Below are 26,609 nucleotides of genomic sequence, written 5' to 3'. Positions count from 1 at the left end.
AGGCGGTAAATATGCTTTGAGAGAGTCTCACATCAATAAGTGGCCGTGTATACAGAATGCAGCCGATTCTTCGCGATTTGAATTAAATACTTACAGCGTTGTTTATTTTTTTATTCTGTACAAGAGACTTTTTGAACTCGAGCAACGATTTGACATATCGAAAAAGGGTGGCTATATTCGCGATTGTATATAAATACGACTCGCGTCGCGCTGTTTAAACCGCTTATGTGATAATATTGTTTGGAATAGGATACTATGTGCGATGGAAGAATAATATCATAGAGAGATTTGGTAAGGAAGCAAAGTATAGACTAATATTTTCATCACCTGAAGGCGAGAATGGAAAGGTAAGGATATAGTGGTTATTTGGTAGTACTAGGAAAACTTTTTGGGTGGACGCGATGTCGAAAAATTGGTCATAAACCCTTGGCCCAGGTCTACAGTTGTTGATCATTTTGTATTCATAACTCATATAACGAGTCACTGATGAATCCAAAGTCATCTCAGCCAGTTCCTCTGGATCACAAACACTCATAATTCATCACCATAGATTTATGCCGGATCCAAAAGTGTTATCCTAACCATACAGTCATTTATAAATTGGTGAGAGAAAGAGAGAGATATGATATTCTTTTTCGCCTGCACCATCGAGATGCTTTTGACGACGGAGTTGCGATACCGGCCCATGAGGTCATCCGTTTTTTTTCTCCTCCATGCTATACGTGATTGCTGAGCGCCTAGCAGGATAGCTGCGGATACCAATTTTCGAGTCTTTGGTATGACCCGGCCGGGGATCGAACCCACGACCTACCGCTCGAGAAGCTGGACGCATAACCATTACACTGTCTCGCTCGGTGAAGCAAGACGCAGGACAATATCTGCAGATTTGATTAACTTATACCATACATATTTCTCATTTTAAGGGCGGTCGACAGTTGAATCTAAGCCCGAATTTAACCGGTAGGGTTAATCTTGATTTAGATACCATTTATGTAATATACACGCGAGCAATATGAATTCAGGTTGATGGTGCAAAAATGTGAATAATGCGGGTGAACTCTTTTAAGCTACTTGGAATTTTACAAACATTGTTCATCAGAATACAGCATGGTGATGACAACGAAACCGTTTCAGGGAAGTTACAGTCGCTCTGTGTCTGGAGGAAGAATGGAAGGACTTGAGAGAATGCTGGGTGCAAGCGTTCATGCGATACCCTCTCTACCTGCGTCTCATCAGGAATGACGCGACAAGGCCGGCGTTTCTGAGGAGCTATTTGGACGCAGTCTACGAAGTGACAGTTCGCCGCGGGAAATCGCTTCCCATATGTATCAAAGTATCGGACAGCTCCCAGAAGGTGGTGTCATTTATTATTATTCGCGTGGCATTTATGCATTTATACAGTCGCGCCTTGTTTGGATATGGTTATTGGTTTGGATATGGGTAACGAATTACTTCTACTTTCTTGGAGTTCTCAAGTAGCATTTGCGTACTTACAATACTTACCCAAGTAGATATATTTTGGACTACTTCCACTTCTTCTTTTTTAGATTAAACTAATTACTTGTTACACTTCGGATTTTATTATGCAGAAAGTAGTTTTGACGTATGCTTGCATTAATATTATGAGTAAAATTGTCATAAAAAGTGTCCTATGCAAAACAACCCTATGCACCAGAAACTGAATAAAATGAAAAGATTTTCTAGAACTGAAACCGGACCCATTTGAGATGTGTAGTCCATCAGTCCATCAGTCGCGAAGATGCATCCTGTCATTGCGAAAGTCATTTGAAGTCGTTTCGACATGTCTTAGAGATCGCTGTTTATACTTCCACTTCGAAATCTCTACTATTTTCGAGTTACTTCTATTTCTGCTTGAATACTAGCGCTGGAAACTTTGACCACCTCTGGATTATTTTTCGTGTTGCATTTATGCATCACGCAGGCATATATATAATTATCTTATCGACCCTTGTTTGGATATGGTTATTACGGGTGGGCGTTACATGAGTCCGGTTCGAGGCGATTTTATCTGTGCGATTCCGTAGAAATAATTACACGATATAATTGAAATTTGACGCGCGCTCGAAGTGACTCACGATCAGATAGAAATATACCTCGCCTTCACGCTTGACCTTGAATAAATCGGTTCGATTTTCGGAAATAATAGTCGATGAGCGATCGCTTGCGGTTCGAACATCGCTTTATCTGTGAAATCGTTTTCAGGGGGTCATCATCGGTGGGGTTTTATTCGTTCCGCCTTCATCTCGCGGGGGATGGGAGTGCGCAAAGGATGAAGAGTTTTACGACGCTTACGAAAGATACGAATTGAGGAAAATTGATGAAGAGAGTTTTAACAGAATTAAACGGTGCGTCCTTTGCTGGATTTGTTTTAGCATTAAACTTCGGCTTCGATCCTCATGCGATATTCGGACACGCACCATAGTTGAAACTAGGGACGGTGTGAACGTGAGGTTCACGTTCACGTTCTGTGTGTGAATCTCAGAAATTTAGAGGCTCACGTTCACAAACGAACCTTGGTAGGTTCTGCACTGTGAACCTTTTTCATATATTAAAATTTTTGACGTCATTATAACAACTTTTGTCGACATCCTTTTCATTTCAACTTCGGACCACTCTATGCATGGCGCTAGCAGCATAAAAAATCAACAATAAACGAGCATGCACCTTGGCAATCTCAAATATTTTACTTGATTTGTTACAAAAGCTCACTCGAAATAGTCAGCTTTCCGTTTGTGGATATTTAGTGACACTCTGCCGTGAGCTTGACCCGTAATAACACAACACCAAGAACGAAATACACTACATATGGGAAGTCGGCGAATGATGCATATTCAAACAAACACAGTGAAATTGACATACAGAATAAAAGAATACATCGTTGTCTAATGTAAAAAAATCTAGCAGGCGTACGGGCAGACTTGGACAACTAGATAATTCTAGTTGTCTAATTTCACTAAATTAGAGCGAAATGCCAGTAATCTAATTCTAATCTAATTTATGAAATGTTTGTATGCTCTAATTCTAATTCTAATCTAATTTGTGAAATGGTCCTATGCTTTAATTCTAATTCTAATCTAATTTAGTGTTTTCCTGAAAATGCCTCGTTGTCCGCAGCATTTTGCAGTGAGTTAACAAGAATATCCAGAGCAGGGAAATCTAGTGCCAACTGACAAGCCGCGATCGCATTACTTACAGTACACCGTACGTACGATGATAGGAGTAATAGTAATTGTGACGAATAATAACCATGCGTTAGTACAACGCCGAAGCCGTTTCTGCTAGTGCAGAATAGTGTTGTTGGGCACGGGCGAATAGCTTATTTTGATAAACAACAATAATTTGAAACTGAAATCAATTTCAGCATTTCAAAATGCTTTACTTAGCGTTCTTCCAAAATCACAAATCAAATCGTTATCAAAGTTCCGAGATAGCGTACCATGGTGGAACGTTGCACACCTGCAATTGAGTTTCGACTTCGCCGAAGTTTTTAACAAATTCTTCTTTTACTATAGCTACGAGGAATGGGAATACGAGAACATCACAAAACGAATTTGCCGAAGCAGGATACCGATGTGGAACGGAATCTTATGCGGCATCAACCCTTACTACGCATCCAAAGGCTGGGGTACCGTATCTTACAAGAAATGTCTCCAGCTACTACAAAACCAACACAACGCCACATTCAACGCCACTCCGACTTACAGCGCCGCCGATCAAATCCCGTTCGAAGCCTTGACTCGCAGACTATCCGGGTTGTTCGAAAGCGAAGCGAACAGCGCTCCGAGTCTGCTCGTGAAGCTGCTGCATAGTTTCTCGGTACTATCTCACAGAGCGCCTGTGATACCGGATTTTTCGACGTTGCAGACTGCAAATGATGAAGCAAACCTATCACGGCGTCCGTCACCAACCGCTCTATTCGCGATAAGCCACAGCTTTCGGTCTTCGCATTTCCATAAAAGTAACGGTTTCACTAAAATCACGGAAACGTCATACCGAGACGGGTGCTGCGAAAGCGAACTTCCTACCACTGTAACCGCCATGGTCATGGAGTTGCCCTACAGTAATTCGACAGCTACAAGGCAGATACCGAGGTTAATTCCTTGCATGACTGAGCGTGTGGGCCTACTTGATGACGGTAGAAAAGAGAAGGACATCGAAATGTCAACGCTGCTCCGTGTTAATACAAATTTTGAGAATATTTGCGTTTAGCGCTTCGTTTTGTGCACACAGTGTAGTATAGCTTTTGATCTTCAATTCGTGATGGCAACCATCCGGGTTTTGTCGTCTGGTCTTCAGAGTCGAAACGGTATCCCATGTAATCAACTGAATTCGCTAACGATTCCGGATGAAACGCATTACCTGACGATGATTTGTGTGCTGCGGTACTAGTGTATATTTAACACAGTAACCTTTTTGTTGCTATAAACATCAAGTGTCTCGCGATACATTGATATCAGTATCCGCAATTTCGCCCTTTTGACATCATCCAATTGTGTTCGTGTGTAATGGTTTTCGTATTGTTTCTGTAGTGCGAACTTAGACAGAATAATACCATGCAACTCATATAGCAACATCTGCCTTCATCATCAATAGAACACTAATCACTTCACTAATCAGCAAAATACGTTATCTGTTGACATTGGATTGGCATTGAGCAGTTGGATACACTAGCGTTGCGGGCCGGATTCAAACCTTCAGGTCGCTGGAGAGCCGCACCAGTCAAATGATTCGATAATGTTTCCTCGAAATCCATGCCCATGTTTTGTACTTGAATACTTTATTATCAAGGATTTTATTACGCATACGAACCATAGGGGTTCTATTCAGTGTTGCCAATTTAGCGATTTTCGCGCTAGATCTAGCGATTTTTCATCCGGTTTAGCGCCAAAAAATATGGATCTAGCGCCTCGCGATAAATCTAGCGATTTTTGAAAAAGTATTTAGCGATTATTTAGCGCTTTTTTACCGAAAATAACCACTAAAGATCAGTTCTGGCTGACGACTGCATTGGCTATACCGGTCACCAGAGTGCGGACTCCGATGATATATAATTATTGATTACTACCTACTGATAGATAGTAGTAGATACGCAACTCCTGGCGGTTACGCATGGCCAAACAGTGTCTCTTCTTGCTGAGTAATCTAAAAGTAGCATAGTTGGCAGTGCTACATCTGGCGACCTGAACGCTGAAATTTGATATAATTGGCCAATGGCCATGATCGAAAGATGTTGTCGCAGACTCGCAGTGATTTCGAAAATACAAAATAAAATCTCGTCCGGACAATGGAACCATGCACCCCGAAACAGAGCTCAAAGTCTGAAAACCGGCATTATTGCTCCAACAATGGCACCGCCGCAACACAATGAACATAACGATGACCAACTTCGTCCGTCCAGCGATTGTTCTTATCAATGCCGATTTCCAGGCTTTGGGGGCTGTTTTGAGGTCGGTCCAATATCTGGTCATTCGTTTAAGACCAGATTAATTATATTTCATACACCGGGTCGGTCCTCGGATTATTTTCTTAAGGTCTCTACTTATAGCCGTTTCAATGTCGTGTTGTGTCGGGTCAAGTCGCATGTCGTGTACACGTGTGTCAAGTCGCATGTCGTGTTGAAGTAGGCCAACTCCAACACAGTTTAGAGAAGAAGTCAAGCGCATAACCACGGACCACGGTACATCGCATCAAGTATTCACGGACGCATCGAGTAAGGCACGCTGATATACTGAGCGGTTATGCCTGCAAACCTGGTCAGTGTTCAGTGTGTTCACTGTTAACGCATAGCGATCGTTGCGCAAAGCGATCTGCTATCGAAATGCACTGCCGTTTTGTCCCGCTTAGATATGACTATTACGTATTATGAACTAGAAATATGATAAGTGACTTTGGCCCCAGACGAGTAAAATATAGCTGAGAAGAATATATCGATATAATGGTTCAATTTACCACCTTTAGCACCTTTTGCAGATTTAGCGCTATTTTTTAGCGCTTTTTTCTCAATATTTAGCGCCATCTAGCGATTTTTGACACCAGTTTTAGCGATTTTCTTCCATCCGGAGTTGGCAACACTGGTTCTATTCTAGCAACACCGTTGTTTACAATCAACGGAATTGACAAATACGATGACTGACCGGTTGCAGACATTTACAAACCACTAAAACAGCGGCTCTAACGGCGATATAAGTTGGCATACTTCAATGCTCCCTTTATTTTTGTCGTACTCTGCCTTCAGCCTTGCGTGTGCGTTCTGAGCAATACAAGAGATATTAACCGTAAACGCGGTCGTTGGAATTTGGTTCATCAGGCTATAATGAAATCGCGACACGGGTTTCTCAGAAGGCAGGGAACTTTTGAGTCGGAAGTAGGCTAATGCAGCACTGCGATCACGGTTATTTGTAATACATTTTTTGTGTAATATTCTTCATTTAAGCCGCATATAGCGGGTTTGCACTGGCGTTTTCGCTTGTGTGAATAACTAATCTTCGATAAATTTTTCCACAAAACTAAAAATTCAGTGTGCAATTTTTGCCTTCCTGGAATTTGGTGTCAATGTCGCCGACTTGTAGAGTAGAGTGAAACAACTATACCACTGTCGGGTGGTTATATGTTGCCTATGAACATTGAACATGCTCGACATTTTCTGTCTGTCTGTCTGTCTGTCTGTTTGATTGAAGTATTTCATACTAAAAATTTCAACCTCAGTTAGAAATGTAGTGGATAATACAAGCATTTTCCAATCTACTCAGAATGACTTCGCGGGCCGGATGAAATCGTCTGGCTGGACGGATGCGGCCCACGGGCCGTATGTTTGACACCCCTGCACTAGGGTTTAATAATTTGTAGTATCGGGAGTCTCTTTGCAGAAGATTGCCATACTTGCTCCCCAGCAAATTCACACATCCGTGTAATATGCTAAATAGATTTGCCTAAAAAAGAAGGATCATTTGATATCATGACCACCTGATGGTGAATTTGATTCGTCACAATTCGAATTGAATGTAACGGCGTTTTCGTCTGATCATGCACCCGTTAGTGGTTTTTGATGAGCTTCGGCCTGAGTGAGTCGATCTCATAATAAACGCAGCTCTTCTTTGCCTTGACAATATTCGCTTGTGGTGCTTGAAAAACATGCGGTAAGTATTTTTCAGTGTAACGCGTCCATGCGATGTTTTGACATGATGCAAATACTATTAAAACTTGATTGACTGCAAACACCGCAAGTGATCGATTGTGCTTAGTGCGCTGCTTCATCCGAGCCACGCCGCGCTACTTGGTTTACGAATTGATAACCCACATTTAATAACGTATCTCGTTCATCACCTAACGGAAAAAATTATACTAAAAGTGTAGCAAAGAAATAAGTTGTCCGTTTCTGCGGTATAAGCACGAAGCATGCAGTAACTCAAGACCGAAAATCACTTCGTCATGCCATAGGGTGATAAACCAAACTTCTGGGGGCGAAGCCCTCCTCTACGTCGTACGTGATCACAACAATAGTGTTCTGTTCTTGTTCTCAGAGGGTAACGGTGGGCTAGCAGACTATTGCCGTCTCCCCGTGCAATGTGCGAACAAAATCAAAGTCTTTCTGCCAACATGAGGCGGTTCTTTTGGCTCGAGGGTTTCTCACCGCCGAGATTTTTGGCAGCACATTACGCAGAGTAGTTAGCCGAAACGTCATTGTCATCGCGACGAAAAGTTGAATAAAGTTCCATAAATATCCGAAAATTACTCTATAATTTATATTACTTTACGAAATAATTTATAATTTTGGCGCCCTTCGAGCTCGGGCCCACCCCAATTGGGGGTTTGGGGTGCAGCAGTTACGGCCCTGCAGTAACTTATAATGATGTCCTGTTTTCGAAGAGCGGAACCACGTTATGTTACTTCGTCTACATCGCTCTGAGATCAATCATAGGCATGGATTACTTCTTCTGCCTTCAGGAATTCTGAAAAGAGGGATGGTGTGAACGTGAGGTTCGCGTTCGGTGTGTAAACCTCAGAAATATGGAAGTTCGCGATGTCAAGCGAGCATGCACCATACCCGCAATTTTCGTTTGTGAATATTAAGTGACTCTCTGCTTTGCCCGCAATCACACAATAGCGAGAACGAAATATTCTACATGTATATAGGTAGTCAGGGAATTGTGCTTAATCAACAAACCGATCAATTATTTGCATGAGCGAAATTGATATATAGAACATATCGTTAGCTAATGTATAAAATCTAGCAAGATTGCGGAATCTATCTTGATTTGATATGTTTATTGTATCATAAAAACCAAATCCTTCCGAATGGGTGTTGAATTGTCGATAGGGTTGCATTTAAAACAAATGGTTGTTTAAAAAATACGTTTTAAAAGAAATTGTGTTTTTTAAGTAGTTCAATTTTGCCATAATTGTGTAAATACATTCCAAAAAACATAGTATGAGCCTACGGACGATTACATCCCGAAATAGCTGACGATGTGGAATGGTTGGAACCCTCGAAATAGTCGACTCAACAGCTATCGTACGTATAGATATAGATCATTGGTACGGAATGAAATGTTCTGATGATGATGACCGCCGACCGTAAAAATGCTGCATGACGATGTAGTCCTGGTTAAGAATATTTTTGCTGCGTATATGACAGGGGTTGGAAGCCTATTTTGTCAAGGGAGCTATATTTACCCGATATTTTCAATTGTGAATGTTAGTCGACTATGATGTCACAATTGAATATTCGTGACGTTATGACTGATAAAATAATAACAACATAAAACAATAAAAAACAGGATTTAAACAAGGGCCTTGTTTTATACATGTTTGTTTTAAATAGATTTTTTGTTTTAAATGCAATCCTAGGTGCTGACTACTGTATGACTTGTTTTTGAGGTAATTACTGTATAGAAACCGGTTTTCCACTTTCATCAATATCAATGTATCAATAGTCTGACCACGCCTTAAGAATACATTGTTAAGTCCGAATGCGTAAGCGTATAAACCCTTGGAAGTTCTCGTCGAGATCGTTAGCAAAGCTGCTGAAGATATTGATTCTATGGAATTATTATAGCATTCGATTGTTCCAGTTGAACATTTGGTGATGCTAAAAAAATCAGCCTGTACTTCAGCATTGTGGCATAATGTGGCTCGACGCTCGAGCCGTCGATATGGGTATCGTGTGCATTAATATATTAGGTCTACTTTGCATAAACATGGGATTGAGATTAGCAATAGGACGACACGTGATATCAAGGTTCATGTTCACGTTCGCGTTCACTTAGAACCTTTCAGGGGTTCGCACCATCGCTATAATGAAAAACCTAATCAGCAAACCTTCCAAAAGTCAATTCAATCACGTTTTTTCACTCGATGACCAATCGACATGACCATGATACTCACATTAGAAAGAACTATGATTTTTAAAGCAACGTTCTCAGTAAAATTGAATTGCTGAGCATCGGCTACAACTCAAATGAGCAACCTGACGAATATTATCGATTGATAGTGCTAAGTCGAGTGGTGCTTATCGCTGCCAGGGTCTGGTGCACTACAAGCTGCGTACGAGAGACCGCCGAACAGCAACATGACAATCAGTAGACAGACGGATCGATATGGTGGTTCTGAAATTCTCATCAAACTTACATGGCCCCGCGTTTTCGGGTAACCTATATCCTGACGTGTTGGTAGTCGTTTCCCGTTACGGTCGCTTGGGGCCACCCATCAATATGAAAATAGTCAGAGCAAAGAATTTACAACTGTTGTTGACACAATTCGCTCGTTAAAGCAGACTTCACCATCATCTGCCTCTAAAATAATCAAATGTCAGTCTCAATGAGCATTTCACGCTTGTCTCGTCACACCCGTCTTGAGTGATCACTCGCTCAACCAAGCATCGGTAAATCCGTAAATTAGATGCAGGGCTTCAGACCGATCGATTTTATTCCAATATTGTCATAGGCTGTGCGTCCTCATACGCAACCAGAATGAGCCAATAACATTTCGAAAATAACTTACACTAACGATGACGGCGACATCAATCCATAGCTCGATTATAAAATGTTGTCATTTGATCTGTCTTGCGTCCTTTACTTCCTATATACGTGAATTAAACGCCGAAGACAAAACGATCGAAGTTTTCAGGAGGCAATGTGGGTGTAACTATATCGCAATCCAAGGTGCCCTATTTCACCCTATCACCCAGGCTCTATCCACTGAACTTCATGTCTCATTTTAAAATATCCATTCCTTCGTTTCTGCAGACAGAGCCGGGTCCTAATCGATAAAGATTAAAACCTTTCTATCACTTCAATGCTTCACAATTTTGTGGTGTAAAGATCAAATGATGCAGTTTAACTTCACTATAATCTAAGCCTGTGACATGTGGCGTGAAACGGATATTTTGGATAAAGATTGATGTTGTTGGTACTCTTCTGCATTGAACTGTAATCGCAATTCTCACGGCATGGCCTATTTTACAAATTATTTCACCTCTCATAGTAGCGTACTTATTCTGTGGAACATTGTAGCTGCACGCCACGGGATCGCACAGCTGATGTATTCTTTATCCATACTCCGTTGTGCTGTCACCATAAATTTCGTGAAGACGATTCATATGTCTGGACTATTGTCCACGTTTACGGTATATTGAAAACGGTGCGAGTGAGGTGATTCGTAAAAGCAAGTATAACCGTTCCCAAAAGTCCCAAGTGCTCATTATGTTGGTGTAATTGATCGTCGGGTGATATATTCCCGCAACCCGGGACAACTATATATTTACGATTTCTGCTCACGAGAAAGTAGTCTGTGCGAACACACGTCTCATGTGTAACTCATTGGGCCAGATTGAGTATCTCCATCTGTGTCACTAACAGTGTAACATGTGAGATATAGTCATCTCATAGGTCATACCGCTTTGTCCAGTCCCTAATCATGCGCGCTTTATAGTCTGCTGCCATTACTTTCTTGGTTCGTAGGTTGTGTGGTAACTATAATCCTTTCACGTTGTAATAGCCGATCTATAGAGCCGTTAACAATTCTTTCTGCTATTTGTATGTTCTCCTAATTCCAATGGCATCTGTATTGTCTACAATAACATCAACGTCATACGAAAACTCGAACTTGTTGAGAGGACAATGAAGACTCGAGAATATTTTATAGCAAAAATGAAACGAAAATTTTGAACACCAGAAGAAATAAGGCAGGAATCGAACGGTCTTGCCTAATAAAACGCAGAAAATCACAGTTGAAGATGCATGAAAATATTCGACTTTACATTATCGATATTATTGCAATACTTATTTATCTATAGCTATACAAGAACATAGGTAACGTTTGACGATTTATCAAAACAGATAACTAAGAGGAAATGGTATAAAACGAATTCACTCAGAATCTGTGTCACGTCACAAGGGGGGTGTATTTCAGGTACCTAACCGGCCCTTCATATGATTACACGGCTGTCTTCTCAAAATAATGCCGTTTGCTATTTCGAAAGAAATAAACTAAGGATAAGGGAATAGTACAAAAAGCATTCACTCATATATTGTGTCACAGGGCTGCATCTAGGATACCTTCATATGATTCGATGAGTCTAATTGCAAAAACAATGGTGTTTGCACCGTGATAGCGATACGTGTAAATAATATAAAAATACCTTGATGTATATAACAATAAGATGCATATTTGAAGAAATAAGCTATATGATTGACGTTTGCCTACTTCGTCATATATTTTTCCACTTCTGTCATCAAAACGTGTACATAGAACACCGGGTTCGGTTGGCCAGGTGGTTGGTACGGAATTTTCTTAATGCACTGGAAACCGTTTTTCATATGAAAACGCACCGCGCTTGGACAGTGACTCAACGCGAGTAACTGTTGCTTCGTGTCACTTGGTTTGCACAATTTCTTTGGCGACTTGCGCCTGACGCGCCTGTGCGGCGTAGGCGGCCTTTCGAAAGACACAGCGTTAAAAGAGTACGCGTGATGTGGATGGTGCGTGATTAGCGACAGATTACGTAATATCTTTGTGGTGAGGTTATCGAACGAGTTATGGTCCTCCGTTGATTTCCTCCGCATGGACGATTTCGAAATTGTACCGATTCTCTTACTCTCTTCGGCAGTATTGTGGATCGAGCTATTGGTATTTTTCAAATCGGAATGCCTTCTGCCGATGTACTTCATGCATTCGGAAAAGGCTTCGCTGCCTATTCCGTTCCCGGCGTATTTAGGTTTAATCGCGCACAGCATGCCATTCCAAAGCGGTATTTTCAGTCCGAAGAGATAGTCAGTTACGTTGTCAGTCTCCCATTCTTCATACCTACGAAAATCAATACTTATAAGCCCACGCTATCATTCTTCACTTAATAGACTTCATTACAGAATCAAGTAGGTATACAGTATATGAAGGGATGAATATTTACGTTTTCAGTCTCTCAAATGCTTCCGCGTCAATATCCCGCAAACCGTGTTGTAAATAGGACTTCACGTAAACATCGTTTGGATTCGATGCCCAACCTATGCCGTCCTTTGCAGGTTCAATGAAGAGAACACCACCAACCGTCTTGGTCCAATTTTCCGTGTGCTGTGAACATCCGAATTTAAGCCCAGCAGGCGGAATTGCGAGTCGGTATTTATGCATGTACTTGACACGAAATTGACCGAATAACAGTAAATATCCACGGTCCATCCTTAGTCGTACGATGTGCTAATTGCATAGCCCTAAGTTTCGGAAATTTCTACTTTCCAGAGCAGTGGTTCTCAACCTTTTTGTCTTCGCGGGCCCCTTTGGGACCGTCACGGACCCCCGCGGACCCCCTCAAGTTCTCGTTCAAAAATAGCTGTATTATCGTGCAACCGTCTTGTGCAAATATTATTTGTAGGCTAGTGATAAACAGCCACAAAATAACTTTTTTTGAAAATAACACCACACTATATGTAGAAATTGGGTAGACCTATATTATTTCGAAGCGAATTTTACAGCTCTATTTCTTGTCTTGGAAATACGCGTCTTCGACTTGATATGAACGAGTGCCGAAAATCCATTTCCACAAAGATAGATGGTGGCGAATGTGGCGAAAGCATTTGGTGTGAGTTTTTAATGAACATATCCCGTCCAGCCTGTAGTCATTTCTATCCATCATCTCATCTTGAAGTTATTTGCTGGGTATATCACAGGAGGGTTTCGTGACGAGTTTTCAACTCCTTCATTGGGACAGATTAGGAAAAGAATTCATTCACTAAGTTGCCGAGACTGACAACTCCAAATTCAAAATGTTTTGCAATCATTTCGAAGTCACCCTGTTTGACCTTGCTATCTCCAACTTTAAATTTTCTCACAAACCCCAACAAAACAACTCTAAGCAGGAATATGTTTGCATTGGCAGGCTATTGCAAATTTCACAATTAAAATGAGTTTTCACAGTCGGATATTTCATCTTAGACGACCATAATTAGTTGAGATGAGTCCTAAGTTTTAGCAATTATGAAGCGGAACTGTCTCATGCTTTGTCTAATTAAAAAAATACAAATTAGGTTATCAATCATTTTATAACTTCAGCGGTTTCGCGGACCCCCGGTTGAGGACCACTGTTCTAGAGGTTCTGGGGCTTCAGTTAAAGAGCGAAACACTGAATTGCAATCCGCAGTATTTGCCTCCTAACAGACATGAAAAATGACATACCAGATATAATCTCTCTCGAATTTCCTCTTTCAAACGCCCATCACACCCTTCACTCACTAAGTCCGCACAAACGTTCACGAAACCCCGAGTTTAGGGGTCACACATTTCCACGATTGAATGATATGACATATCCCAAAATTAATTGGATCGAAAATGCCTATACATTAGATTCCAAGAAATTTGCAGTGTGGTGCCAATGTGTTGTGAAAGCGGGGACACGGGAAGAAAGATGTCAAATAATGAACGATACTTCTGCAAATGATGGATTTCACACCGGCAACGGAAGGAAGTTTTTGCTTACAGCGTAACGCTGTTACCTACGGCTAGCGACTCATGTCAACATTCTGGTTTCATTGACTGCATAGTAGCCCAAAATAAAACTATTAAAATCCTCCCAGTAATTAAATAAATCTGAATCATTTACCTACGTTCGGTTTTTCTCACCACTGTCATATGTGCATTGTGCATGCATTGGGGATAAATACATTTATCACTTCGGTAAAACTGGTAGATTAGCCGTGACTGGATCCAACAGACGAAATGTAACGTGCAATTATTTACCTTTTGTCGCATGAGCGATGGCAAGTCGTTTCCGTTTTGCGGCCCGCTTAATTTCCTTATCAGAAGTGGTAGAGCACTTCCATCCTCTGTATGAACTTTGTAATTCGCATCAAAAAATCTTCTAACGAACTCAAAGCGTTTTTCTTCATTCGGTATGATGTATTCGAAGAGAGGATATTTCTTGAATGATCGAGTGAAGATTTCTCGAAGTTCGATCCAGTCATCCGCGGTTTGACATAACTCGACAAATGCCCTCCTGAATGCCATCATATAATATATTGGTATCTTATTATATATTATAGAAAACCCTATGGCCATGAACAACCTAATGCTAACAATATTGGTACTGCACTGCATGAAGAATGAAGCAGGATGAAATCGATATTAAGAACACAGCGACATGAGTCTACAGTACAGTAGATTGTTCAGCATAATCAGTAAATGAACACCAGCGCTGATTGAAGTCAACGGACAGCATTGCATAACAACACAAAGGTCGAGATCTCATTTGTGTAAGCGTTATCTTATAAAAGCCTAGAAGTAAGCCGTGGTGTGGCGAGATAGCACAGTGGTATAATCCGCGGTTGCAACACCTATGAGTTACGGGTTCGCGACTTTAGAATTCCTACCTAAGTGTAGGAGATTTATCTAGGCTCCTCCTCGCCACCTCATCCGCGTATGCGGTGTCTTACAAAAAGCCTAGAAGTGGGCCGTGTATAAGTCGGCAGATACGAAATCAAAAATGCAGAAAATCGGCCTGGTGTAAATGACCGTTGTAGTCGACAAACACCATGAATACCCCAAACAAACAAGCAAGTAAGCCGTGCTACGAGTCGGAAGCTACGGAAAAAATTGAATAAAATTGACCTGGTGTAAATGACCACAGTTGTCGAAACACCATGAATACGTCAAACAAACAAACAAAGGTCGAAATAACATTGACAACTATTTAGCAAATTACTTGCGTTTGAAACACCAGCTAATGAATATTGCATAGAAGGAAGAATCTCACCTTGCCATTATCGAGATAAGCTTCCACTGCAATATATCAGATTCCTTAAATTAGATCCACAGAAACGCGAGTATGCTATATGATTACTTTGTTTTATCTGAAAAATATACTGTTGCTGAGATCGTGTTCTACTGCTCTGCTCCACGTTTCTATGCCTCTGTAATAATGTAGCACTTTTTACTGAATCTCGCAGTTACGCGTTTGCTGACCCCGTTCTGTAGTAAAATAAAATTTGTGTGTCTCAAATGTACGAGGTGTACTGCTATATAAGCGAGTCCGCATATCGAGTCTTTGTAACCATCGCGTTGCGACATTATCAGTCCTCATCGCTATTGCGTGCGCTCTGCGTATGCGAGTGACTTGTATGTCATATGCAATTTCACAAGCCCTCTTTCATTTCTGCGCAAGACACCAAAGCTTATTTTAGCTCTGTTCCCGTCGGCGTTCCAAAAATATCCACGTTCCAAAAATATCCACACTATTTTTGTATAGGATCTTGACACGTGACTTCTGTTGTCCCAAATCTGTCCTTCGCTTCGAACGCAGTGAGATATATTAGGTGTTGAATTATAGAACCAAATCATCGGCAACTTATGCATTATATTATAGTAATTGGTTACAGATAGCTAGAAACGCTATGGGCGAACGGTCTGGAGTAAGAAGCCCGCTACGATGAGATCACGGCCGAATTGTGTATTGTGTTGATATTATTGATTGTCTTCTCTAGACCTCTCCCAAACTTGATTCCATGCTAGATAGCTACTAATGACGTCATCAATTAGCCTTACATTCAATAGAAATGGGCAACCCATTGACAAATCCATGTTATATACTACTCAATTCACGACAGGCCTTGATTGTCGTTCACCAATATAGTATAGAACGAGATATTACTTTAAAAATAGGTCTCCGAAATCAATTATAATGTCAGACATCGCAATAATTGACCTCTTTCCGATTTTGGTAACAGAACGAAACACAAAAAGAATTTACGCGCCATCGCGGCATATGCGTAATTGCGTATGGACTGCTCGATCTCAATACCACGCAATCAATAGGTACGTAGTACGCGAGCCTTTGTTCCATCATTGAGCCGTGACTAACACGTATTGCTCTGTCAATTGCAGACATCACGGCTAGTATCATTTCTCAGTCGATTCTAATAGATGCCAAAAGGATGCTAGTAACTAACTTTGGATGTTATATGCCTTCTCGTATACTATTTCTAATTTCCATATACCCGCGGAGTCTTTAATGTGTTTTTTAAACCTAGCTGCTATAGTGCTTCTTTCCCGCTCATTATATATCTTCTTTGTTTGGCATGACTTGAGCTTGATGGTACTCGTCGACACAAAGGTTCAACTTTCAAAATGGTTTGTCAACTAGCCACTCAGAATTACGTCATGCAGTTGTTACCACTTGTAAAGACGAATCTTTTGTTTTGTGGTCTGTGGAACATATTACTTTATCAACATAATTCATCGATACAAATGGGATTAAGCGAAAGCGTCTGATGTTTTGAGAATATGCTCAACAAATAAACATACGATAACGATAGCGCGTCTGTTGTTTACCTTCGCCCGACGTCATTCCACCGCGTAGAAATTAGAAAACGATGTCAAATAAGCCAATTGCGTGATTGCTATTAAAGCCAAATTGGCCACAACCAGCGAAAATGTGTTAACGTGTTTACGACCACAGTGTATAGCAGACCTGGGCATTGTGGGGCCCTCGAAAAGTTCCTTGGAATTTAGACTATAAAATATATTTATTAATGTTAATGTGTGTTCGAAAAGACTGTACAAACTTATCCGGATATGCGTTTACTTTTAAGTCTAGATTATTTACGTACCGGTTCGTTATTATTAAATCGCGATTCAAGTTTCTTTTGGAGTCCGGGGACCTTTTGAGTCGGAAGTGCGACAGCAGTGCAACCGCGCGGATATTTGAATCATATATTGTGTAACAATTATTATATATCCCTGTATGTTGCATACCGTTTTCGCATTGACGTATTCGCTTCTGTGAAAAACTAGTTTTTGGTTCATTTGTCCATAAAACTACGAATAGTGAAAACCCTGAACGTGCACTTTTTTGCCTTCTCGGAATTACGTGTCAATGTCACCGTCTCGTTCCTAATGGTGATTAGAGTGACACCACATCACCGCTGTCGGATGGTTATAATGTGGCTATTCAATATTCAATTCATACAACGATACTGGCGGCTTCTGTACGTAAGATATGGATGTGAAATCCGAATCGGTGCTCGCCGGCTATCGTGAATTCTGGCAGTTGATAAATTCGGAATGTTGAATTCGGTACTTCGTGATTGTGATTATTAATTAGTACATACCGTCGTCAGAGGGGGGGGGGTGGCTCGTAATGTTCATTTCCGAGCCGTAAGCAATGTCACTGCTGTATAATAACTATAGGGCTTGGCGAAATCGAGTATAACTGAGTGATTCGATTATGAATCGAGTATTAAGCTTCTAATCGTGTCGGGTATTCTTATCACTTATTATGGAGTACTCAGTATGGAGTAAATGAGTATATAGAAAGTTCAAATATATAATCAGTAATCAACAACCATCAGATTATATTTTCATCTGAACAAGACACACACATTGCGATAAGACACATGCGATGTAAGGATCAGATAGGATGCCGAACGACCAGTTGCGGTTGCGGTAACGGTTGCGGCCTGTTAAGTTGGCAACCGCCTAGTGCCCGATTTCTCAGTTCCTTTTTCGATGTTAGTCTCTATTCCGTGGCTCCTTCTTGATCTTTCCATTCCTTGTGAGTGCGCTCTTTCATCGGATCTTTTTCTGGGCTTTTTTGTCGCCGTAAGAACAGCGACGCCGGGAAAAAGGAGCCCAGAATAACCTCCGACGCGGTATCCAGTCCAGGCAGCCGGGGCGGTAGGCGCTTATCGTCACCATTACGCTATCCCCCACCCCTCGCTTTTATGTAACCACAAAGAACATTATACCAGTTCTAGCCTACATCGTATAGAAATAATTTGGTATTCTTTCGTCCTTTTCTTTACTTCATTGAACTTTGTCACAATGCTGAAACACCGTGAGTGCCAAAACAACAACATCATACCAGAACGCTCTCGCCGCTGACCACCAATTGATGTACGATGAACGTATCGTTGACAATTTCAGCACTTGCTATATTATAATTCGCGCTAATATTACTTTTCGCCAAGTGCTGCGTTGACCTAGTGCTGATTTCACTGGTAACCTGCGCTCAGTGCTCAGTTCTATCTGATCTAGCTAGCTAGATGTTGCTACTAAAACTAGGGTTACCATATTTTGAGATCTCCAAAAGAGGACACTTTTTAAAAATCCTGAAAACTCTAGCACCGGCTAAGAAAATTGGTGCATTAGAAAATTTTTATACCAAAACTTGACTAAAAAAGAGGTCAGCTTTTTGACTCAACTCCCGAAAGACCCGCCGGACCGTTACTTCAGTACTGATCTCCTATATCTCCGTTGAATTGTAACATAGTTTTTACCAAAATTTTCAAAAAAGAGGACAAATTCTCAAAAAGAGGACATTTTGGCGTCCTCCGAGGACACTTTCAAAAATGTAGAAATCGAGGACAACCCCTCTTAAAAGAGGACGTATGGTAACCCTACTTAAACGGCTGTAGAAATGCCCATCTTGACGACATGCGAAAGATTCGCTCTTTCTACCTCAATAAACATGATGAATATCGAAAAATTTGATGTTGACTCCTAATCTTTATGGTGTCGTGATCGCGGAGGTTTCAGCTGTTCGAAGACACTGAACCAACGCATCTCAATGGGATGTACGGTCAAGTTTGATAGGCTTAAGGATCAAGTCTAGTCTTGCGAGTGTTAAGTCTCGACGGAAAAAGTAATATAGATGTATTGGACTATAGCAAGACGATATTACGGGGCATGTATTTTCTATTTGCATATTTGTTTATCTATATCAATGTATGCCGTTTAGTTCGTTTGTACGTGTAAAACCAGTGATACTCAACCTTTGAGTACTCTCAGTGGAAGATTTGGAAAGCTGAAATATGACTAATAAAAAGGTAATCATAGTCTCGGCCCAGCCTTAATCACGATCAGTTGGAATGTATTTGGTTAACCAAATGAATATATGCATTGCGTGCTTGCCAACCAAATTCGTATGACATATATCCGCGTAACAAATGGAAGTAGTTTTTTTACCTCGGGCACCCTTTGAGATTTCATGGAGTTTTCTATACCATGGCCGGAAAAAGAAAGGAATCAATCTCAATGTATGTAAAACGAACCTACATGTCAAATGCATGCATTACTCATCATACAGCATTGTGAGCATAAAACCTGTAAGCATTGCTACGACGACTCGAGCCTTGACTTGCAACATGGAGTCAAATCTGCGAGTCAATATTCAGGTCATTCTGCTTCTACGCGACCAAGGAGTAGTAGTAAGACGATGTGATCATGTGTTCAAATAGGTAGAAATTGTTTGTATTTCCACTTGAATGTGGACAATGGACATGCTCGACGACTATCGGTTAGCCGGCGAGATACTGTTCCACACTTCAGTTCCGGCATATTTGATAGATCGATGATCTTTCAAGTCGACCATATGATACTTCGACGACGTGGATTCGCGTGTGTTGTATAGGCCAGGGGCGGGCAACTTCTCCAGTCGGCGGGACGGATATACGAAAATTAAGTACTTGGCGGGCCGGATTGCTGAATCGATACATTATTCGCCCATTGATCCACACATACAAGGAATAAATCGTACCGTATTTTAACGACAGCAATGTCACTTCAAAGCTATTTCTCGCCGATAATGACGAACACAATGCGGATTTGAGGATAGCATTGTCATACTCGCGCCGCCATGTCTGCTTCTCTGTGATCGATCAACACACGGTGTAATCTTTAATTAACATTTCAAGGCGTTTGATTAGCCCGGTACCCGAAATTTACCAAGATATCAATTCATTAGGGTTGAGCACTGACACTGAGTAGGTGACGAGATAGCGTCGTTGTTCAACTGTGTGTCCTAATTAATCTGGATATTGAATTCATGCGGCCCGCGTCCTTTACGAAATATAAAAAGTGGCCCACGACCAGTTTTGAGTTATCGACCCCTGGCTGGCATAAGCGGGGCCTTACAGAAGCCTAGAAGTGTGCCGTGCTACAAGTCGGAAGTTACGGAATCAAAAATAGGAAATATCAGCCTGGTGTAAATGATCATTGTAGACGACAAACACCATGATTACCACAAACGGCATTAGGGTTGAGTGCATCGTAAATGCCGATAATACAAGTCCTCTCGCTTCTCTCTCGCACGCTGCGCATACATGTATATTGTATATAATAACATACAGTCACTAAAATTTGACGTAGTAAGCAAGTAGTGGGGAATCTCGGCAGACTGGGGCAGCGGGCCACATTACAATGTAAGAGGGAAAACTGTCCGCGGGCCGGACAAAATCCCTTGGCGGGCCGGATCCGGCCCGCGGGCCGTATGTTGCCCGCCCCTGGTGTAGGCTATACTTATGCTCATTTGATATCGAAGTAAAGAAGTCATCGAAACATTTGGGACAGTGACCGCAATGGCAATTTCTATAGTTTCCGCATATCTTTTATTCACCGAATCTTTTGAGCAGTGATTTGTTGGGCGCATAACATGGTCCCCGTGGGGCACTGGTTACGATACGGACGACCCAGCCCAGCCCAGCAAGACCCAAGTTTTTTGGGGGGGCCTGACGAAGTGCTGTTTCGCTCCTGCCAACGGGTATACGCCCGAAGATGTTTAATTATTATTGAGGGGTCCTATCTTTTCAAACACACCACCTCACTCGACTCTACCGGCAAATCTGATTACGTGAGCAGAGAGAGGACAAAAATTGATAGCAATATATATGCAATTCCCGATGATATTGACCGATTCAAGAATGAATTATTGAAATTTCCCGTGCATCGCGCGTCTGGACGAGAATAGCTGGCTCACTAAACGGAACCCAACGCACATGACAAGTAGCGACAAATAGCGGATAGCCACAGGGGGGTGTGGGGGCGAAGCCCCCCAGAAGCTCGGTTTATCACCCTATGGCGGGCCTAAGACAAACGTTTTTGGGGGGCTGACGAGGTGCTGTCAGCACCGTAACTGCCGCACCCCAAACCCCCCAATTGGGGGGGGGGCGAGCTCGATGGGGGCCCAAAATTATTTCGTGAATTAGCATAAATCATAGAGTATTTTTTGAAAATTTATGCAATATTTTCAAAATCTTTTCGCGCTGCGCGCGAATTCCAGTAGCCGTTAATCTTTCTTATCGGGTATTGGGCCATTACCGCGCCACGACCCACCAAGACATACAATCAAGTTTTAGGCCATATAACATGCGACTCCAAGAAGTGTGCCAGAACGATTGGCAGCGAGAAAAGCTTGGCCGAAAAGGTCTATGCCCTTATGCAGATCAAAGACTTCGCTATATATACAAAATACATGTAGGTTTGATTGTCCATAGGCGCCTAAATGACTGGCGCCGAATGTTCCTGTCTTTGCAATCTGGACCTCACCAGACAAATACCATCCCGCTGGGAAAAATTTTATGCCAGTGAAGAAATACCAATTTGAAATCGTGTGCCTACGTTTGGGCGGTTCTATATTTTTTTGATATAGCAGACTGGAAGTCACGAAATAACATCATGTAACGAAGTCATATCATAGTGTCCTATATGGTGTCGACACAAGCAAATCTCACGCCTCAGTGAAATTGTATCACGTCACAATTTCCGTTTGGTCACAGGCAATTTGACGGTCATTTTTGACCGGCTTGCCGAGCATTAAATTTGGTAAAACGGGTATCAATCGAAAGCTGACTCTGCACTGATGACGAAAATATAAATTTTATTCCGCTCGTGGCTCAGGAACTCCCACAATCAGCCTCGAATTTTTCATTTTTATCGAGATTGGCATTGAGACGCAACAATGCTGTCTGGCGAAACGAGAGATTAGCATTGGGACGCAGCAATGCTGTCTGGCGAAACAAGAGAGTAACGAGAGAGTAACTCTCTTCTTTCGCTAGACAGCATTGTTGCGTCCCAATGCCAATCTCCATAACAAGGAAAAATTCGAGGCTGATTGTGGGAGTTCCAGGGCCACGAGCGGAATAAAATTTATATTTTCGTCATCAGTGCAGAGTCAGCTTTCGATTGATACCCGTTTTACCAAATTTAATGCTCGGCAAGCTGGTCAAAAATGACCGTCAAATTGCCTGTAGCCAAATGGAAATTGTGACGTGATACAAATTCACTGAGCCGTGAGATTTGCTTGTGTCGACACCATATATAGGACACTATGGTCATATCAACGGTTCCGCCCGCCCGAAGATGTTTAATCATTATTTACGGGCCGTCCCGTTTTCAAGACACTTCACTCAGCTCTACCGGTAAATCTAATTATACGTGAGTAGAGAGGACAATAAATTGGTAGCATATTATATATGCAGTCGCCGATCTGATTGACCGATTTTATCATAAATTATCGAAAATTTTCGCGCTTTGCGCTGGCTCTCAATATAGTACGGGTAATTTCGTGACAAACGCGAACAACGTGATGGGGGGGGTCGTTTTATCACCCTATGGGAGCCCAAGACCCACGTTTTAGGGGGCCTGATGAGGTGCTGTTTCGTTCCTGCCAACGGGTATACGCCCGAAGATGTTTAATTATTATTGAGTGGTCTTACCTTTTCGAACACACCTCACTCAGCTCTACCGGCAAATCTGATTACGTGAGTAGAGAGGACAATAAATTTATAGCATATTATATATGCAGTTGCCGATCTGATTGAGCGATGTTATCATAAATTATCGAAAATTTTCGCGTTTTGCGCTGGCTCACAATACTGTACGGGTAATTTCGTGACAAACGCGAACAACGTGGGGGGGGGTCGTTTTATCACCCTATGGGAGCCCAAGACCCACGTTTTGGGGGGCCTGACGAGGTGCTGTTTTGTTCCTGCCAACGGGTATACGCCCGAAGATGTTTAATTATTATTGAGTGGTCCAACCTTTTCAAACACACCTCACTCAGCTCTGCCGGCAAATCTGATTACATGAGCAGAGAGAAGATAAAAATTGATAACAATGTATGCAATTCCAGATCATACAGACCGACGAAATCATAAATACTAGAAATTTTGCGCGCTTAGGCGACAAAAGCTGCTTACCTAAAGAAACTCCCAATGAATATGATGAATAGTGGTAAAGAGTGTATCGCCGGAGGGGGGCCAGACGTTCGATCTATAACCCTATGGGGGGGCCAAGACCGCATTTTTGTGGTGTATTGAACTGATAAAAATTGCTAATAAAACAATGAATGAAACGTGAATGTTATCGATAAAATATGTCATGCTTTCACCGTTATCAAATCCGACCCGCTGCTATCGAACGACAAAAAATGCCATCAACATTCAAGTGGCCCGCACAATGGCAATGCCCTTCGGCCGAAAAGGTTGGCCACCCATGAATTAAGGATGTCAGAAGGACCCAGAGTGGCATGTCATCTATGGGGCTATACAACAGACCACATTTGAGTGGTAGTTGGAGCTGGAGTCGGAATGTATGTGTTTTAAGTTTCTGGAGTAGGTAGATTGAAAATGTCTGGAGTCGGAGTGGGCGTCTGTGGTAAAGTGAACCGAATCCACAGCCCTGGTTATATTGTACATCAGGTGTTCCCTAAATGTTTATGGTCACGGCCCAAACTTTCGATTTGAAAATGTTCCGCGACCCACCTGTCAATTTGGCCTGTAGATTACTAAAAAAATTGTCAGCATCTTCGCCCAAACCTACTGACTGTGTCGGCTATGTAGCGTATGATGCCTCTGTCAACACTATAGCACTATACAGATCACTTGTACCCAGTGGCGTAGCAGCCACCTGGCGGTTCTGGCTCTGCGCCAGGGGCGGCACGCTCCAAGGGGGCGGCAAAATGAGGCTGCACAGTGACAGAGATGCCTGCATCATCGTGATGCTTTGACGACGGAGATGCGATAAGGACTTTATAGTAAGGTCATCTAGTCTGCACCCCGTTTTTTTCTCCTCCGTGATTGCTGGGCGTCTAACGGGATAACCGCGGATACCAGTTTTCGAGTCTTCGGTCTGACCCGGCCAGGGATCGGGCCCACGACCTACCGATCAAGAAGCCGGACGCATCACCATTACACTATCTCGCGCGGCGCGTAGACAGCCGGCTAAAAGAAGAGTGCTTGGTAGTCCTATAGCTGGCGTCCCGTGAGCTAAAATTTAATCAAGCAGGTCTCAATCGAAAGCTAGTGTCGCGCTGATTCAGAAAACACGAATTAATATGTTAACATGGCGATGGAATCACTCCGAAATAGCCGTCACGGCCGATTGTTCGGAGAGTTCACACAAAAAGGAGAATGCCTGGCGAACAAACAGAAGATGCTGGCCTCAGTGTTGTTGAAGAATTTAGACGATGCATGTTTCAAGCATAGGACAGATTAAAACTTGAAGCTGAAACTAGGTTTCCCGGCATACACCACTTAAATGATATATTTGGATTTTTGAATTCCCACGCGCTGCTGCAAAGCGAAAGTCACAATTTATTCACCAGCGCTTTTAGAAGCACTTTTGACGACGAGGTGGACTTTTTGGAGTTAGCTGCGAAAATTGTCATGCCTTATACCTCGAATTAGGGATCATATAAAGCAGAAGATTGCTAGCTTTTCGTACAAACCAATATGAGGCTTCTAGGACAGGGGCTCTCAACCTGGGGGGCGCGCCCCCGTTGGGGGGGCGTGAAAGCATGTTAAGGGGGCGCAAAGAATCGGTCAAATGAATTTTTTCGCGCTATGCGCGATTTACCTCCAATTCACGCGTGTTTCTCTATATATAGACCCAGTTTCTTATTTTTGAATTCTCTCATCAACAGTCATAACCTTCCATGCCATCAAACAATCCGTTAGGGTTGCTAGCATCCCGATTGGATCTTGTAATATAACGATACGAGGGCGCGGGATTTTTCACTATCCTAAAGGGGGGCGTGTCTAATAAAAAGTTGCGAACCACTGCTCTAGGATGAACACAAATTAAGCTATAATCATATGAAGTTGTTCAACTTGAGTTTTTAAAAGGGTTAAGAGGCTGGTGCGGAGCCGTGAAACCACGTTTGGTCGTAGTGCAACAACGTTTGATGTTTTACAGTGGTTGGTTAATGCAAAGCTACTTGATTCGACACCGTATTTATGATCGTGTCTGAAACTTTATCTGAACATTGGTGTTTCAACTGCGAGCTGTGTGAGCTCAAACTGATTAGTATTTAGTTCTATCATGAATAATGATCGGCTATCAGCTCTATCCATTCTGTCTATAGAAAGAGACTACGTTCAAAAACTTGAATTTGAGGATATTATCGCTGCTTTTGCTTTGAGGCGGCCATTGATTTTCTATTTGTACAATACATTCGTTCGCTATTTCTTGTCTTTATTATTTTTGGCGTCATTAACGTCGAGACGGTGAGGCTGAGACGCGGCATATTATTTGTAATTATTCCTATTGACAAGATTACTTGAACATCAATCTATGTCGAAATTTGATGCGGTCTACCTAGGGGGGCGGCATTTTCAAGAGAGCCAGGGGCGGCAGCACAATGCTGCTACGCCAGTGCTTGTACCTATAATCTCTATTCACCCGACACTTCAAACTTCATACCGGTGGCTAGGACCAATCTTACCTTGAAGTAGGTGGCGCTTTAAAGTGACTTCGACTGCACTGATCACCTTGTTTGACCCGTCACATTCCTCAAAGGTCGCTTTTTTAAAATTTGAAAATGAACTGAAATTCTCAGAAATGAGCCGACGAGAGCACCGGTTAATGTACATTCTTGTATTAGTCCTTGGTACTTAGTTTTCGTTTCCACGACCCCCAGGGAATAGGCAAACGACCCTGTTGGGGACGCGGCCCCTATGTTGGGAACCCCTGTCATACATTAACACTTGACAGTAGTATTATTAGTAGACCGATGGGGATGTTTGATTAATAAACAGAATACTTAGTCGTCTCAACATCCTCCTATCTGCTCAATACATCATATTGTGTTTTGCTTTGTGCATCGTATTTTGCTGGGGAATATGTTTATAATTATGATGATTATGATATCCGAATACTATGTAACTATGAGATCATATGTTTCGAAACTCATCAAACGGTGTATGGCAGTTTATACGGCTAATATGCTACACTGACATGTACATGATGCTTATCCGGAGAAAGCTATCGCGGTCACCGGTCATGCTCATCTGGAAAATGTATGCTTTTCGCGAGGGAGGGACTCGTTTAGT

At 42.0% G+C, this 26,609-nt stretch overlaps 2 protein-coding genes across 2 annotated transcripts; one reads left to right on the top strand and one right to left on the bottom strand.

Moving 5' to 3' along the window:
• The first annotated feature begins 200 nt into the window (after window positions 1–200).
• LOC145433804 (uncharacterized) lies at window positions 201–6,669 on the top strand. The gene is made up of 5 exons (XM_080311060.1): window positions 201–347; window positions 1,135–1,354; window positions 2,224–2,366; window positions 3,534–4,849; window positions 6,108–6,669. Exons 1-4 carry the CDS (start codon window positions 340–342, stop codon window positions 4,228–4,230), a joined length of 1,068 nt encoding a protein of 355 aa, XP_080167186.1. The 5' UTR covers window positions 201–339; the 3' UTR covers window positions 4,231–4,849; window positions 6,108–6,669.
• Window positions 6,670–11,139: 4,470 nt separating this feature from the next.
• Window positions 11,140–15,418, bottom strand: LOC145433803 (uncharacterized). The gene is made up of 4 exons (XM_080311059.1): window positions 15,260–15,418; window positions 14,248–14,503; window positions 12,428–12,588; window positions 11,140–12,324 (listed from the first exon to the last, which is right to left on the bottom strand). Exons 1-4 carry the CDS (start codon window positions 15,265–15,267, stop codon window positions 11,721–11,723), a joined length of 1,029 nt encoding a protein of 342 aa, XP_080167185.1. The 5' UTR covers window positions 15,268–15,418; the 3' UTR covers window positions 11,140–11,720.
• Window positions 15,419–26,609: the final 11,191 nt, after the last annotated feature.

The sequence above is a fragment of the Botryllus schlosseri genome, chromosome 2 (assembly GCF_051294905.1).
Source record: "Botryllus schlosseri isolate E-star chromosome 2, Bs_hap1, whole genome shotgun sequence".
In the NCBI taxonomy this organism is placed as follows: Eukaryota; Metazoa; Chordata; class Ascidiacea; order Stolidobranchia; family Styelidae; genus Botryllus; species Botryllus schlosseri.
The sequence above is the reverse complement of the archived record's forward strand: the minus strand, read 5'-3'. Positions and strand labels throughout refer to the sequence as shown.